General features: G+C 47.3%; 1 protein-coding gene across 1 annotated transcript in view; it reads right to left on the bottom strand.

Annotated features, from left to right (window-relative positions):
* Positions 1 to 5,555: 5,555 nt before the first annotated feature.
* Positions 5,556 to 18,171, bottom strand: part of NEK8 (NIMA related kinase 8) — a 126,783-nt gene continuing 114,167 nt past the window's right edge. The window contains exons 14-15 of the mRNA XM_040423403.1: positions 8,471 to 8,629; positions 5,556 to 5,846 (exon numbers count right to left, since the gene is read on the bottom strand). Of these exons, the coding sequence (XP_040279337.1) occupies positions 5,821 to 5,846; positions 8,471 to 8,629 (185 nt within the window). The 3' untranslated portion in view covers positions 5,556 to 5,820. The remainder of the gene's footprint in view (positions 5,847 to 8,470; positions 8,630 to 18,171) is intronic.

Raw genomic sequence — 18,171 nt, 5'->3', positions numbered from 1 at the left:
TTCAAGATGGGTGGTGACCATGGCGGCCATTTTGAAGTTGGCCATTTTGAATCCAACTTTTGTTTTTCAATAGGAAGAGGGTCATGTGACACGTCAAACTTATTGGGAATTTCACAAGAAAAACTATAGTGTGCTTAGTTTTAACGTAACTTTATTCTTTCATGAGTTATTTACAAGTTTCTGACCACTTATAAAATGTGTTCAATGTGCTGCCCATTGTGTTGGATTGTCAATGCAACCCTCTTCTCCCACTCTTCACACACTGATAGTAACACCGCAGGAGAAATGCTAGCACAGGCTTCCAGTATCCACAGTTTCAGGTGCTGCACATCTCGTATCTTCACAGCATAGACAATTTCCTTCAGATGACCCCAAAGATAAAAGTCTAAGGGGGTCACTGGATATGCGAAATTGCTACATGATGATGTGTTTCCCTCTTTATGCACTGAAGCTGGCACGTTCCCTGAGTTTTTCCAGCAAGATGGTGCACCACCACATTATGGGTGTCAGGTCCAAGCATTCCTAGATGAACAGTTTCCTGGAAAGTGGATTCGTCGTCGTGGGCCAGTTGAATGGCCCCCAAGGTCTCCCGATCTGACCCCCTTAGACTTTTATCTTTGGGGTCATCTGAAGGCAACTGTCTATGCTGTGAAGATACGAGATGTGCAGCACCTGAAACTATGGATACTGGAAGCCTGTGCTAGCATTTCTCCTGCGGTGTTGCTATCAGTGTGTGAAGAGTGGGAGAAGAGGGTTGCATTGACAATCCAACACAATGGGCAGCACATTGAACACATTTTATAAGTGGTCAGAAACTTATAAATAACTCATGAAAGAATAAAGTTACGTTAAAACCAAGCACACCATTGTTTTTCTTGTGAAATTCCCAATAAGTTTGATGTGTCACATGACCCTCTTCCTATTAAAAAAACAAAAGTTGGATTCAAAATGGCCGCCATGGTCACCACCCATCTTGAAAAGTTTTCCCCCCTCACATATACTAATGTGCCACAAACAGGAAGTTAATATCACCAACCATTCCCATTTTATTAAGGTGTATCCATATAAATGGCCCACCCTTTACATGACAAATAACGTGGTCTCAAAAAGCAGGAAATGCTTAACCCCACATGCAGTTATGCATTTATACCCGGGGGAGCAAATCCTGCACATGTGGTCTGTTGCTAATGGCGATCCCCAGAAAAAAATGCATGCAATGGAGGATGCCCGCAGCGGACCACAAGTGCCACAAAAACATCCTACACCAGATAACAAAGTGTGTGGATGTAATTGACTATATTAAATAAACTTTTACACGAATGGGTGCACTACTGTAGTGGATGCAATCAACAAAATCTGACTAAACCCTCACACTGATGTTAAAATGAGACTTTAGCCAATATATCCTTATATGAAGGACATACCGGAGCCCGCGCACCACGTCAAGGTATCTCAGGTGGCACAGGACCTAACGCTAACCTACCTCTGCCGTATAGGCAGTACCAGGGGCCAGTGGGCGAATTACAGGAGGGTAAGGTCCGACTCACAGCAAACAGCTCCCCGTTACCTCAGGTGTGAAACCACACATACAATGGGAGGAGGGAGGAGGCTGTGAGTCCCACCCAAGGCTGACTGATATGATGCAGGCCTCACGGTGTTGAGCATTTCCTGCTTTTTGAGACCACGTTATAATGTGCAGTGAACCAACAATTCTCTAATAAATGCTGAATTTAATACGCACATGGGCCAGAAACATGGAACCTTGTGAGATCTCAGCTGTGATGTGAACAGATTTTACACTCAACATTATGAACACACGACTCATTTTCAGCAGTTCACTGCTTTTCCACTTGTTCTATTCTTATGGAATGGTTTCGGGAAGCAAATGAGCAACATCCCAGGAGGCTAAGCAAGAGGAAGGTCAACTGAGGCAGCAAATAATCACCAACCAACCATGATCATGGATATGAATATTTATTTTCTTCATAGAATAAATACCAGTATTTACATACAATAAAAGGACAAGATACAAGTTGATAAATATTACAAAGAAATGGAAATGTATTGCGGAAAATGAATTTATATCACTTCATAAAAATGACCTTCCCTTGTTAATATTCTTTAATCTGTGTGATGAAGGTTTCATAAAAAAAACATGATGTAGCATCTCTTAGGCCCTGTTTGCGTCATGTCTGGCCTCCACTAAGCATATCTGCTGGCAAAAGCCCCTGACGTAATTGTGTCCATAAGGTTCATTAACCCAATGGAGATACCATATGCTAGTATACCACAAAAAAAGGGAAGGGGGGTATATGGAATAGTGTAGTGGACTATGCTATTCAATGCAACATTATCCAGTAAAAATACATATAATTATTTTTTTATAGGGGTTGTCCTGCCTAGGAGCCAACCAATCCAATCCTTAAAACCTGTTCCCAATTATTATTATTTTTTTAACAGAAAACACTTACCAGTCCTCATCCCTGGCTGCTTTCACTGGATTTTAAGTGGCTTACAGGAGTGATGGCTGCGGCCAAACACTGGCCTCAGAGGTCACATATGCTAGAACGGCATGTCACTGCTAGTGACGTGTAGTCATGTGCCATTTTAGCACGTGACTGGACACAGGACCAGGCCACTTAAGGTCTGACATAATGTGGCAGAGAATGGGGCCGTGGTAGACAGGTGTTTTTTTTTTTTTATTGGACACAGGTTGCAACAAGGATTGGGTTGGTCTGCTCTTAGGCCAGAGAACCCCCTTAACAGTGGGAACTGATCAGCGATATAGCCCACTTTCTGACTATAAAGTGAAATATATCACAGACCACCATAGAAGGTGTATGTAGGCACCTTTCCTCAGCATATATGTCAAATGGAGGCCATTGACATGGCCTTACTTGCCTCCCATTACAGTGTACGGCAGGGTTCCAGCACAGATTATTACAAAAAGGTTGTACAATCACCTAATAAACCATATGGTAAAATGGCGGTAAGCCATTCAATTGAAAGCTACTAGTCCAAACCCCCAAACATTTTTAAGGTATTGAGGTAGATAAGCAGCTATCAGCACCATTTATCTTGGAGGAAACAACAGAATTTGCCAGGTTTACACTTACTGATTGTTAGACAGATTATCGAGAACAAACATTCGTACAAACGTTCTTTCCAGATAATCTGCCGGGTACTGCCAATTACCTGAAACACTCGTTCATTGGGTGAAACAGCCGGTCATGAGAACACCTCAAAAATCGTGCTCTGTGAACAATGATTCTGCATGGTGATGTAATTGCAGTGCTTCACCTCCACTGAGGAGCAGGCGTTTATCGGGAAGTCTTCCTTCCCAATAATCGGCTGCTCCATCGGACGTATAAAAATAATCCCTTAGAATCTTTGTTTCCCCATAGACAGTAGATTTTAGGCAAACACTAAACAGTTCTGATCTGAACTTGACCCAAAACATGAGTGACATGAGTGTTCAAGCAAGTTAGCAATGCCTAAGAACTTAAAAGGGTCTCACTTCAGCAAATAGCAAGTTAATACAAGGCATTTACTAATGTCTTGTGATTGTCCATATTGCCTCCTTTGCTGGCTTGTTTCATTTTTCCATCACCTTATACACTGCTTGTATCCAGGGGTTACGACCACCCTGTAATCCAGCAGCAGTGGTTGTGCTTGCAACCTCCCTCCCAAATAATTCTTTCAATTATTAAAAGTCAATTTACTAAAAATTGCACCAGTTAAAACGGTGTGTCCAGACTTCTGCCTAAACCTGTATGTCTGTATTAGGTCTTAATAAGCCCTATAGCTGGCGGTGGATCACTGGAGTTATGAAGAGGCACCGGCCTCTACATAACTTTAGCGTATCCACCACCGATTCTAAATGTAAGACATCTTTCCTTGCTGGCTTACATTTAGACCATTTTCTTGCGCCTAAAACAGGTGTAGAAAATGATGAATAAAATGGGCCTACCAGCCCGGCCCCTTGCCACACCACGCCCACTTTTTTAGACCTGGCGTGAGCAGGGAATAAGTTACAGCTTCTGCCGCACCATGATGTGTGACAGAGTCTGCGCCAGATATATGCCACAAAAGTATATATATATATATATATATATATATATATATATATATATGCTTTGAAAAAATGAGGATGCAGCACACTATATATATACAGTACAGACCAAAAGTTTGGACACACCTTCTCATTCAAAGAGTTTTCTTTATTTTCATGACTATGAAAATTGTAGATTCACACTGAAGGCATCAAAACTATGAATTAACACATGTGGAATTATAGACATAACAAACAAGTGTGAAACAACTGAAAATATGTCATATTCTAGGTTCTTCAAAGTAGCCACCTTTTGCTTTGATTACTGCTTTGCACACTCTTGGCATTCTCTTGATGAGCTTCAAGAGGTAGTCCCCTGAAATGGTTTTCACTTCACAGGTGTGCCCTGTCAGGTTTAATAAGTGGGATTTCTTGCCTTATAAATGGGGTTGGGACCATCAGTTGCATTGAGGAGAAGTCAGGTGGATACACAGCTGATAGTCCTACTGAATAGACTGTTAGAATTTGTATTATGGCAAGAAAAAAGCAGCTAAGTAAAGAAAAACGAGTGGCCATCATTACTTTAAAGAGGACCTTTCATCAGAATCAAGTATGTAAACTGAATATACATGGAGAGCGGCGCCCAGGGATCCCCCTGCACTTACTATTATCCCCGGGCGCCGCTCCGTTCTCCGGTTATAGGCTCCGGTAAAGTCATAGTTAGGCTCCACCCATTTGAGCCTGCCGGCGTCTTTCTCCTATGTTGTAGCGCTGGCCAATCGCAGCGCTCAGCTCATAGCATGGCTAAGAGCTGAGCGCTGCGATTGGCCAGCGCTACAGCATAGGAGAAGGAGACCGCGGCAGGCTCAAATGGGTGGAGCCTAACTATGACTTTACCGGAGCCTATAACCGGAGAACGGAGCGGCGCCCGGGGATAATAGTAAGTGCAGGGGGATCCCTGGGCGCCGCTCTCCATGTATGTATATTCAGTTTACATACTTGATTCTGATGAAAGGTCCTCTTTAAGAAATGAAGGTCAGTCAGTCAGCCGAAAAATTGGGAAAACTTTCAAAGTAAGGGCTATTTGACCATGAAGGAGAGTGATGGGGTGCTGCGCCAGATGACCTGGCCTCCACAGTCACCGGACCTGAACCCAATCGAGATGGTTTGGGGTGAGCTGGACCGCAGAGTGAAGGCAAAAGGGCCAACAAGTGCTAAGCATCTCTGGGAACTCCTTCAAGACTGTTGGAAGACCATTTCAGGTGACTACCTCTTGAAGCTCATCAAGAGAATGCCAAGAGTGTGCAAAGCAGTCATCAAAGCAAAAGGTGGCTACTTTGAAGAACCTAGAATATGACATATTTTCAGTTGTTTCACACTTGTTTGTTATGTATATAATTCCACATGTGTTAATTCATAGTTTTGATGCCTTCATAGTCATGAAAAGAAAGAAAACTCTTTGAATGAGAAGGTGTGTCCAAACTTTTGGTCTGTACTGTATGTACTGCCTTCCCATGTTTGTGTTGTAAAAATTGGTAAAAGAGAAATCAAGCTCATAAGCGCCGGTTATGTTATGGAGATCTACAGAAATGTCTGTACCTTACTCTAGCTTATTGTCCCTGCCATAGGGTTTGGCTGAATCCTGTAGTAACAAGCTGCTCACTGTGTACACCCTGAATATATCGTCAGGAAGAGAATATAAAGCACCACAGGCAGGATGCTTATGGCGGTGGTCCACCCGGACTCGTGGCTCTTTTGACGTTCTTCTCTCACACAGAAACATCTTCAATGCCAGCTAGAAGTGGAATAGAAACAAGCGGTTACTTGGTTAGTACACTTGGAGGAGGTTTTTCCCACTGTGACTTCAGTAATGGATACTGATATCTTTAACAAGTAGACTGAAAGGTTCATGATCCCTTGTATCGACTCTGTGTCTCTGGGAATAAAAAAACAGTGCTGATTCTTTTTTAAAAACTGATTATTTGAAGTCTCAGCTTCAAAGCAGAGCAAAAGGAGGACACGACTGATATGTGTGTACATACTGTATATATATCCCCGCAGGGGGGTGTAGAAATGTAATTTCTGACATTTGTCATGAGACATCTCATCAATGGGGTTGGCTTATCAAAACAATCTCTTATTCGGGCATATGGATGTCATAGAAGGCGATTCCCCACTTAGGACCACCCTCTATATGCTGGAGGGGAGAAATGCTAAACAAGAGTTTTTACAATGGGACCCTAGGGGTGACTTCTGCCACTTTATACCTTTTTGCTCGGACCCTTCTCTCAGAGGTATACATCAGGAAATCCAAGACTAAGTGCAGAGTCTTGGTCCAGAAAGCTTGCTAAAGCAGCATGCACTATACAGCAAAAATACTGCTGTGCCAGATTAGCAGAAAATATATTGATAATCTGGCAGGTTGAAGGTAAATCTGCTGCAGGATGGAGACAAATCAGTGGAAAAATAGAGATAGTAGGATGCTGGGTCTGCAAGGGATGAGAATAGCAGCACATTGACCTAAAAAATACTTTGAGGATCATCTAGCTTGTAGGTTGTCTAATTTGACACCCTGGACGTGCCAGATTACCAGATTACAGTTGGAAAATACTCCTACCGTCGACGTGCATACCACAAGTAAGGAGCCATATTGCAGTTTTAGGACACAGTCACAGAGATGGCAGGGATTTCATGAGAAACCATGGCTTAGACAGGACTGCTGGATCTCCTTAAAGAGACCAGTCCTGTATGGAGACTTATTGGCAATGCTTTATGGGAAACAAATATGCAAAGAGGTGTCTCCCAAGAAACAGAACCATCTCACCAGCGCCACCTATTGGAAGTGGCCACCTATGAATCATTATTCAACAAGCTTTGGGACTTGACAAGGGAATATAGCCAGGCCAGATACCCATCTATAGACAGCTGTTTCGGGGTGCTTGCCCCTCATCGGTATGGAGTAGGATTGTGGCTGGCTCAATACGATGCCTTGGAAGCAGCTAAGGCAGGGTGTCAAATCTCAAATGCGAAACCCTGATTAGGAAAGGAACGGAGGAGAAGATTTCTGTTTTTGGATTGGTGGAAACAGATTACTGTTTCTGTCTTGAACTGAGCTATACTGAAGGCCTATACTGAAGGCTATACTGAAGGCCAACATCTAGCTTTCTGCAATGAATTAACCTTATCACACCAAAAAATAGGCAAATCTGAGTAGAGGACAATAAAATAAATTTTTATTAATACATAATAAAACAAGAAATCATTGTATTAAAATGGTTGGTGGTACAAGCATAAACCAGGCTAACAATGCCCAAGCAGGAGGTACAGACTAATGGTGAGTTGCAGGCAAATGGTTGGACAATTAATAAACCAAAGTATATAGTACACTACATGATACAATGTTGAGACCCAAATAAAGTGCAAGTGCATACGCTTTGGTAGGGACACAAAGACATAGCATTTACCCCCTGATGAAGCATTAGCGAAACGAGCGTCGGGACGCAGGAGGAGACGGCTTTTTGGTATGGCTATTTAGTTGTATATCTTTTGTTTGGGCTGCCTAGTATTTATATGTTATTTAAGCGTATGCACTTGCACTTTATTTGGGTCTCAACATTGTATCATGTAGTGTACTATATACTTTGGTTTATTAATTGTCCAACCATTTGCCTGCAACTCACCATTAGTCTGTACCTCCTGCTTGGGCATTGTTAGCCTGGTTTATGCTTGTACCACCAACCATTTTAATACAGTGATTTCTTGTTTTATTATGTATTAATAAAGATTGATTTTATTGTCCTCTACTCGGATTTGCCCATTTAACTATTTTGCCCCAAATATACATTTTTGGTGTTTAATGAATTAACTTTATAGACCTGTCAATACATTTTTATGAAAAACAGAAGGTCTGGACGGGGCAGCAATGAGAACTCAACTTAAGTCTTGGACATGTGTGTTAAATTGGCATGGCTGTGAGAATCAATGCACCTTTCAACACTCTAAACATATATTATATGTACCTTTCAACACTCAGGACATATAAATCACAGCAAGAGAGGTCCTTGTGTGGAGAGCCGGGTCCAGGTCTCTCACAGACTTTAAAATAGCCAAAGGTGTACGCTTCCACCAGGGCTGAGAGCTCAAATATCTGAAATGTCAGTGTAAAAGCCCCCCATTCTTCACATAGTTTTTGACATCCTCTCTTGGGCTTCTGCCAGCAGTTCTACTCACTGTCGGCTTGTTACAGAGAGAATGGCACTGGATTATGATTACAGGATTTCAGGAGGAAGCCATGTATAATAGTTTCCAGGGCTTATTGCAATGTTCGTCATTGACGGGAAGCTTGGCATAGCGGAGATGTCCCTGCAGGACCCAGCTCGTGCATACTGATATGAGCTTAAGCACTTGTGGCATACTTACGCTTCACGGCTAAAAGAGTGTTGCCATGGCAACAGGCCACCGATGTCACAGTATAAGGGTGGCTCTCTTCAAGTTGTACCATTTTGGGGACCCCAATTCCCTCATCTCTGCGTCCTAATCGTCCTCTGGCTCCTTTTCCCCAGGTCAAGACTTGGCCATCTGTAAAGGAAACATCTGTTTTAGTTATTAAGGGATTACGGTCCAGCCAGGCAATGTACACCGACCCTGCAACCTCTGTCCCCATGGCTAGGAGTGTACAGGACACCATAATACATGTTTTTTATTTTCTTCCAAGGATGGTCCACATCAGTCTCACAGCTGAAAACTACTTATTGCATAAGTATTCAGTATTCTGTCGTAGACGCTAGGAGGATATTATCGGTATTCACATCGGTGGTCCGTAGATGACACAGAGCAACACAATGAACAAACGTTTTGGGTGCTCTAATGGTTTGGATACTTATGAAATCACATAAAAGCTGAGGATATCCCTAAAAGGCCTGCAACAGCAGGACAGGTATCCTCAAAGGGCTATTCCCATCTGGAAATTTCTGACAGGATATGCCATAAATGTTTGGTAATTTCAGGTCACACCTCACGAGGCGCTGTTGCATGGAGAGGAGGCTGGCTATTTCCCATAGAGGTGAATGGAGAGAGCAGCGAATATATGTTCACCTCTCCATTCCCGACAGTAAATGCCGGGGCCCCGTTCTTGGCATATGTGTTTATGGTATACATGTCCAGATGGGAATACCCCTTTAAAATGAGTGCCTTATCGATCCTGAACTACTGAGCACTATTGTATCTAACAGCCATCTATAAAGCTACTGTGCTACATAGACATACTCATGGATCACTTGACATGCTCTCCAGAAGCACAGACTAAAGCACTTTCCTTCAGAAAGGAAATATCCACCTTTCAAGGACTTAGCTCCTTAGGGTTAATTGTGCCTGCTAGTTTTCTACTGATAGGGCGTCATAGAAATATCATAGATTAAAGGGGTTCTTATGGCTCTTATATATTGATAATCTATCCACAGGACAGGTCATCAATATCAGATCGGCGGGAGTCTGACACTCGCCACCTGAGGATCGGTCATCAATATTAAAAGCCCGGAGAACCCCTTCAAAGGGGTGTATCCCTTATATTTTTGTCTACTAATTCATATCTGTGCTTTTCAGATTGTATTTTTTATTTTTTTTTATTCTATTTCTTGAACATGATTATGAAGGCAGCCATCTTTAGGTTTACAACAGCCAAAAGGATCACAGGAACCTACAGGCTGGAGATTCACTTCTACGTACCAGTGTAGTGGTCATGGTCTGTGATGTGTTGAGGTCACTGTGTAGAGAGACGGAGGAGGCGAGCTGCGACATGATCTATTGTGAATGATCTGGTGCAGTGTTTTGTTTTTTTTAAACTTCTGTTTATTAAAGTGGAAAAGTGCAGACAATACATACCATACAGACGTTAATGTCAAAAGAAGTAAGATACATTGCACAAGCAAAAAACCTTGATCGTCTCACAACATTTTTCCATTCCACTCATTTTAACTTTTCTCCCCTCCCCTCCCCAACCCGCCACCCCCCCCCACCATCCCTGAACCCCCCCCATCCCCCCCACCATCCCTGAACCCCCCCCATCCCCCCTAACCCCAAAAACACTGATTTGAATGCCGTACATGAAAAAGCCTATCCTATCACACACTTTCCGGTTTAAGCCTCCAGTAATCCCAGCTTATTAGCAAGTTGCGCTTCCAGGTACCATTTGGTCAGCTTGAACGGGCACATAAGCTCCTCAATTTCCCCCCGTGACAACAGCTTCTCAATGAAGCACCTCCATTTTTTAACAAACTTTTCAATCATACGTTCCTTATCTTGCTCCACCTCAAGTCTTTCCAGATAAAGGACAGCCTTCATCGTGCCCAATACCTCCTCCCAAGACGGCACTACTCCTTCCAACCAATGTCTCAAAAGAGTTTTCTTCACAGACATCAACATAAGATGTACCCCTCCTTTGGTGACTACTGCACCCATTTCCTCGTTCTGATTCAAGGGTATATAATGGAAAATACACTGTTGAGGTGACAATCCCACCGTTTCCCCCCAGAACTCCTTTATTGTGTCTATTGATTTCTGCCACAAGGGTCTCACTTTCGGGCACTCCCACATGGCATGTAACAATCCGGCACTCTGGAGATTGCACTTGGGGCAGTTCCGCAGATAATGAGCAGGGGCGTCACGATACGACAGGTTGAAGGCATATGTTGCCCTATGCATGAGTCTTAGCTGCGATTCTCTCCACTGTTCATTATATGTGGCCCGCCTTACCAACTCAAGCCCCACTCTCATTTTTTTCGCAATATTCTGATCCAGCAATTCCCTCTCCCAAAGCTTGTACGCCCCTTTCACAAGCCCTATCGTTTGAATGTTGTGAAGCCTACTGTGCAGTTCCGACAGGGACATGTGGGAACCACTATTGCCCAACAGAGCCGCAAACCAGGCCAGGTTCTCCACTTCTCCCAAAGAACTCGCCTGAGTTTTACAATAACTCCTGATCTGCTGGTAAGGAAGATACTGTGCGTCTGGCATGTCATACTTTCTTTTGAGCTGGTCCCACGACAACCATTGGACCGTGTTTTCCAACAATAAATCACTAAGTTTCACGATGTTTTTGTTCCTCCATACTTGAAACAGAGCATTCTCCCTGCCCTGGGGGAAGGCCGGGAGTGACCACAGCGGCATTCTAGGAGAAATGTAGCATGGAAGCCCGTAAATCTTTCTAATGGCCTTCCACGCCACTATGGTATCCCTTAACAAGACGGCTTGCTTAATCGGCGCCGGGATGTCCCTGAGCCTGGAATGCAGTAGGGCTTCTAAATTTTCCCTGCCAGCAAGTTCTTTCTCGAGCCAAGTCGCCGAGTAGAAAGCAGTATCCCATACCCAATCTCGCGCGTGCCTAAACAGCGCCGCCAGATTATAGTGGCGGATATCAGGAAGTTGTAACCCCCCTTCATCCCGTAACATAGTCAGCTTGGCATAAGCGATACGCGGTCGTTTGGTCTTCCACAGGAAGCGGTTAAACGCCCGCCGCATCCTCACCACATCCACATGTTTCAGTAGCAGAGTGTCACGGAACCATGAACCAGACGTACAACAAGGGATAAGTGAAAATAAGAAGGCTTTATTGAAAATAAAGCTGTAAAGCAAAAGTCCAAACGGATGGCGAAACCGAAGCAGAGTCTTTGCGAAGCCAGAGGTCAGGAACCAGAAGGGTAGTCAGACGAAGCCAGGATCAGGAACCAGCAGGGTAGTCAGACGAAGCCAGGATCAGGAACCAGCAGGGTAGTCGGACGAAACCAGGATCAGGAACCAGCAGGGTAGTCGGACGAAACCAGGATCAGGAACCAGAAGCAGCAGCAGTCTAGAAGCATGTGAACACAGGAGGACCAAGCAAGGAACTGAAGCCACAGACCTCCTATATATATGAGCTGGGCATCCAGCTCCTCCCAGTGGGAAGGAGGAGCCGCAGGGTGGGAGGCTACAAGAAACCCAGAAACCAAGATGGCCGCCAGCACATGTCAAACGAAGGAGAACAGCAAGAAGGTAAGACCATGACAGTACCTCCCCCTCAAGGGCCCCTCCTCCGCGGAGTAAAGAACGGTTTCTGAGGGAAGCGTGCGTGGAAGGCTCGGAGCAAGGCAGGAGCATGGACATCTGCGGAGGGAACCCAGGAACGCTCCTCTGGACCATAACCACGCCAATGGACCAAAAACTGCACCCGACCGCGGACCAGGCGTGAGTCCAGGATATTGCTCACCTCATACTCCTCACGATTACCCACTTGGACCGGACGAGGCCGAGGAACCGAGGAAGTGAAACGATTACACACCAGTGGCTTCAACAGGGAGACATGAAACACGTTGGAGATCCGCATGCCAGGAGGAAGCGCAAGGGCATAGGCTACCGGGTTTACCCTGCGAAGCACTCGGAAGGGACCAACAAAGCGAGGCGCCAGCTTGGGAGTGGGCACTCGGAGGTTGAGGTTGCGGGTGGACAACCATACACGGTCTCCGACCTGGTAGGAAGGAGCAGGCGCTCGTCTGCGATCAGCCTGGAGTCTCTGGCGCTGCGCAGAGACCTCAAGGGACTTCTGGATCAGTACCCAAGAAGCACGTAGGACGGAAAGGTGATCCTCCACAGCCGGAATATCCTGGGGAGAGAATACCTCCGGTAACACGGCAGGTTGGAACCCATAATTGGCCATGAAGGGAGACGTCCCAGAGGAAGAGTTCACCGCCGTGTTCCTGGCAAACTCAGCCCAAGGCAGGAGGTCAACCCAATTGTCTTGGTGATCGGAGACATAGCAACGAAGGAATTGCTCCAAGGCCTGATTGGATCGTTCTGCGGCGCCATTGGACTGAGGGTGGTAGGCCGAGGAGAAGGAGAGATGAATCCCCAACTGGGAGCAAAAGGCGCGCCAGAACCTGGACACAAACTGACTCCCCCGATCCGACACAATCTCCTTGGGCAAACCGTGCAACCGGAAGACCTCCCTGGCAAAAATCGTGGCCAACTCTTGTGCAGAGGGTAACTTCTTGAGAGGAACACAGTGGCACATTTTGGAAAACCGATCCACAATCATGAGAATGACCGTATGGCCTCGGGATGCAGGGAGGTCCACAATGAAATCCATCCCCAGGTGTGACCATGGGCGCTCCCCGGTGGCTATGGGTTGCAGAAGGCCCAACGGAAGGTGCCGAGGGGACTTACTCTGGGCACAAACGGAGCATGCCGCTACATATGCGGCGATGTCGGAACGTAGGGAAGGCCACCAGAACAGACGTGAAACAGCCCAGGACAGCTGATTCTTTCCAGGATGCCCCGCGGTCTTGGAGTTATGGTAGGTTCGCAACAACCGAGTGCGCAACTCCTCAGGCACAAAACATCTGCCGTTGGGTCTCCCAGAGGGAGCACCAGATTGAGCCGCCAAAATCTGCTCACCCAGGGGAGAGGTCAGGCTGGTGCGAATGGCGGCCAAGATCTGATTCGGAGGTATGACCGAAGTCGGAATCGACTCCTCCCTGGACAGCTCGGAGTACTGCCGTGATAAGGCATCCGCCCTGATGTTCTTGGAACCGGGTAGGTAGGAGACCACGTAATTAAAACGTGACAAGAACAGAGCCCATCTGGCCTGACGTGGTGTCAATCTCTTGGCCTCAGAAAGGTAGGTCAGATTCTTGTGGTCCGTCAGGATGAGGACCGGAACCACCGAACCCTCGAGCAAGTGCCTCCATTCTTTAAGGGCCTGCACGATGGCCAATAACTCCCTGTCGCCAATCTGATAGTTGCACTCCGCGGAAGACAGTTTCCGGGAGTAAAACCCACAAGGAAGCAGAGGACCCTCTGGTGTTCTACGCTGAGACAGAAGGGCGCCTACTCCCGTCTCAGACGCGTCCACCTCGAGGACAAAGGGCAACCCAGGGTTGGGATGCGACAGAATCGGAGCCGACACAAAGGCGGACTTTAGAGCCTCAAAAGCTCGGATGGCCTCGAGCGGCCAGACCTGGGAATTACTGCCCTTCCTGGTCAGATCCGTGAGAGGCTTGGCTAGCATGGAAAAGTCCCTGATGAACTTCCGATAATAATTGGCGAAGCCCAGAAAGCGCTGCAGGGAACGAAGACCACTGGGCTGGGGCCACTGTAAGACAGCCGAAACCTTCTCAGGATCCATGGAGAACCCCTCAGCGGAAATGATGTAACCTAAGAAGGTTACCTGGGATCGGTGAAATTCGCATTTCTCAAGCTTACCGAACAGCTTGTTCTCTCGTAACCGTTGCAACACTCGTCTGACATCCAGAATGTGGGCCTCCATGGATTCAGAATATACCAAGATGTCATCCAAATAGACCACCACACACTGCTGCAACAGGTCACGGAAAACATCGTTGATGAATTCCTGAAAGACTGCGGGCGCATTGCACAACCCAAAGGGCATAACCAAGGATTCATAATGACCGGTCCTGGTGTTAAACGCGGTCTTCCACTCATCGCCCGCCTTGATCCTTACCAGGTTATATGCCGCCCTCAGGTCGAGTTTGGTAAAGACCGTGGCCCCTTTAAGGTGATCGAACAGCTCGGAAATCAAGGGTATCGGGTAAGCGTTCTTGATCGTGATGCGATTGAGACCCCTGTAATCGATGCAAGGCCTCAACTCACCGCCCTTCTTTTTCACAAAGAAAAATCCAGCCCCTGCCGGGGACGAGGATTTGCGAATGTGTCCGCGTGAAAGCGCCTCCCTCACGTACTCCTCCATGGCCTCATTCTCCGCTACCGACAGTGGATAGACTTTGCCACGAGGAGGAACGGCACCAGATTGTAACTCTATGGCACAATCGTATGGGCGGTGCGGAGGTAGGGCAACTGCGCGCACCTTATCGAATACATCCCGGTACTCCTCGTATTCAGGAGGCAACAGAGAGTCCGAGGAAGTACACAGCAACTTGACAGACCCATGGATGCAACTAGCCCCACACTGCGGTGACCACGAGAGGATCTCGGCCGATCTCCAATCGAAAGTCGGATTATGCTTCCGGAGCCAGGGGTACCCCAAGACCACCGAGTAGTGTGGAGACGAAATAACCTGGAGGCAGACCGACTCTCTGTGAACGGCACCAATGGCTATCCCCACTGGAAGGGTCTCATGAGTCACGTGTGGCGGCAGAAGGGGTCTGCCGTCTATCGCCTCAAGAGCCAGTGGGGAACCTCGAGCCTGCAGAGGAATGGAATTGGCGGCAGCGAACACATTATCAATGAACAAACCACCAGCACCAGAGTCCACCAACGCCTGGGTCGTCACCGAGCCCCCGACCCAGGAGAGGACAACAGTGATCAGTGGTTTGTCAACACGGGAAACCGGGGACGAGGAGACTCCACCCAAGATCTGCCCCCGACAGGATCTCAGGTGCGAGCGTTTCCCGGACGGTTCGGACATGCCAACCGAAAATGCCCACCGAGACCACAGTACATGCATCGGCCCTCGCGTCTCCGGAGTACCCTCTCCCCCTCGGACAGGCGAGCAAACCCCAGCTGCATGGGTTCACCCCCAGACAAGTCATCCCCAGGAGGCGTGGGAGGAGAGGGAGGCACGGGTGGGACAGCAAACGTAGGCGCCAATCTGTTAGAAAACCTCCGCAGGCTCTCCTTAAAGGAAGGTCTCTCCCTGAGTCTGGTGTCAATCAAAATCAGGAAAGAAATAAGAGACTCGAGCTCCACTGGTAGGTCCTTAGCTGCAACCTCATCCTTCAAGGCATCCGAGAGACCATGAGAGAAAGCAGCGACCAGAGCCTCATTATTCCAGCCCACCTCTTCTGCCAGGGTACGAAACTCAATGGCGTATTCAGCTACGGATCGTGAACCCTGTCTGATGGACATAAGGAGCTTCGCAGCAGAGGCAGCACGAGCCGGCACATCGAATACCTTCCGAAGAGAAGCAACAAAACCGGAAAACTCGGCAACCACCGGATTGTTGTTCTCCCATAAAGGGCTGGCCCAGGCCAAGGCCTTGTCCGAGAGCAGCGAGATCAAGAAGCCCACCTTTGATCTCTCAGTGGGAAAGGCATGTGGCAGCAACTCGAAATAAATGCCCACCTGGTTAAGGAAACCTCGGCACTGAGTTGGCTCTCCCCCAAAGCGCTGTGGAAGAGGGGCAGAACCGGTCATACCCCGAAACACCGCAGGTGCAACAACCGGAGCGGCAGTAGGAGCGGGCCCAGGAGCGACAACCGACCCATCGGCAACAGGAGCGAAATGAGCCGTGCGTTCAAGCAGGGTTTGCAACACCACAGCGAACCGACCCAACAGGTGATCCTGCTGATCAAGTCTGGCAACCAGCGTGGGTAGCGAGGATGGCCCTGTACCGTCAGAATTCATGGCTTGGTCCTAATGTCACGGAACCATGAACCAGACGTACAACAAGGGATAAGTGAAAATAAGAAGGCTTTATTGAAAATAAAGCTGTAAAGCAAAAGTCCAAACGGATGGCGAAACCGAAGCAGAGTCTTTGCGAAGCCAGAGGTCAGGAACCAGAAGGGTAGTCAGACGAAGCCAGGATCAGGAACCAGCAGGGTAGTCAGACGAAGCCAGGATCAGGAACCAGCAGGGTAGTCGGACGAAACCAGGATCAGGAACCAGCAGGGTAGTCGGACGAAACCAGGATCAGGAACCAGAAGCAGCAGCAGTCTAGAAGCATGTGAACACAGGAGGACCAAGCAAGGAACTGAAGCCACAGACCTCCTATATATATGAGCTGGGCATCCAGCTCCTCCCAGTGGGAAGGAGGAGCCGCAGGGTGGGAGGCTACAAGAAACCCAGAAACCAAGATGGCCGCCAGCACATGTCAAACGAAGGAGAACAGCAAGAAAAAAGGACCATGACACAGAGGTATCATTTGAAGTGGGTAAAGTAATTTCGGGAAGCTCATCATCTTGATTAAGTGGGCTCTACCACAGAGAGACAAGGGCAGATCCCGCCACCTTTCTAACTCGGATTCTATTTTCAAGAAAAGAGGGGGATAATTCAGGGTATACAGCGAGCTCGGGGTGCGACCGATCTTGATGCCCAGATAGGTTATATAATCTTTCCGAATCTCCACCCCACTCATCGTGCAGGCCCCCAATTGCGGTGTTCGCCCCAAAAACAATAGTTGACTTTTGTCCACATTGACCCTATAACCCGTTACTTTCCCATAAGCGCTTAATGCCTCCAACACCTTCCCCAACTGGGCCTCTGGAGCCCCCATATACAGCAGGATGTCGTCCGCAAAACAGCTAACTTTCAGCACCTTGCCCCCTATTCTGATTCCGTCAAATAAATCTGAGTGAGTCAGCCACCTCGCCAAAGGTTCCATCGCCAAATTAAAGAGCAACGGAGACAGGGGGCAACCTTGACGGGTTCCCTTGCTCAATACTATAGACCTGGATAGGAAGCCGGGTATGTTTACTCTCGCCTGAGGATCCTCATACAGCGCCCCTAGGTAATTCCTAAAATGACCCGTGACGTTGAACTTGTCCAGCACCATGTCCAGCCATTGCCAGTTGACATTGTCAAAAGCCTTTTCGGCATCAATCGCAAGCAACGCCGGACATTGTGCTGTTTTCACCTCCCCACTCGCATGTAGACTGGCTAATACTTTGCGAATATTCGTAACTGCCGACCTCCCCTTCATGAACCCCACTTGATGAGGGCCAATCAGTTCAGGTACACACTGTGCCAACCTGGTGGCTAAGAGTTTGGACAGGATCTTGACATCCTGATTTATCAAAGAAATAGGCCTATACGCACTCGGCAGGTTCAGGTCCCTACCCGGTTTCGGGAGGACCTTAATATATGCCATCTTGCCCGAATCAGGTAGACTCCCCCCCAGCATAACGCTATTAAACAATTTGGTCAGGATCGGGACCAATTCTTGGTTCATTGACTTATAAAATTCCGCAGGATACCCGTCTGGACCCGGCGCCTTACAGTTCGAGAGGGATTTTATGGTCGCCCCAACTTCCTCTTCCGTAATTTCCCCATTTAAGGCCTCTAACCGTTCCTCCGTTAATCGTGGCAAGTCAATTTTATCCAGAATACTCCTAGCTTCCGCAGAGTCAAACGGGTCCCTAGAATAGAGGGCCTGATAAAATTCTCCCAGGATATCT

The sequence above is a fragment of the Bufo bufo genome, chromosome 3 (genome assembly GCF_905171765.1).
Source record: "Bufo bufo chromosome 3, aBufBuf1.1, whole genome shotgun sequence".
Lineage (NCBI taxonomy): Eukaryota > Metazoa > Chordata > Amphibia > Anura > Bufonidae > Bufo > Bufo bufo.
Note: the sequence above shows the minus strand (reverse complement) of the source record. Positions and strands in the feature narration are given on the sequence as shown.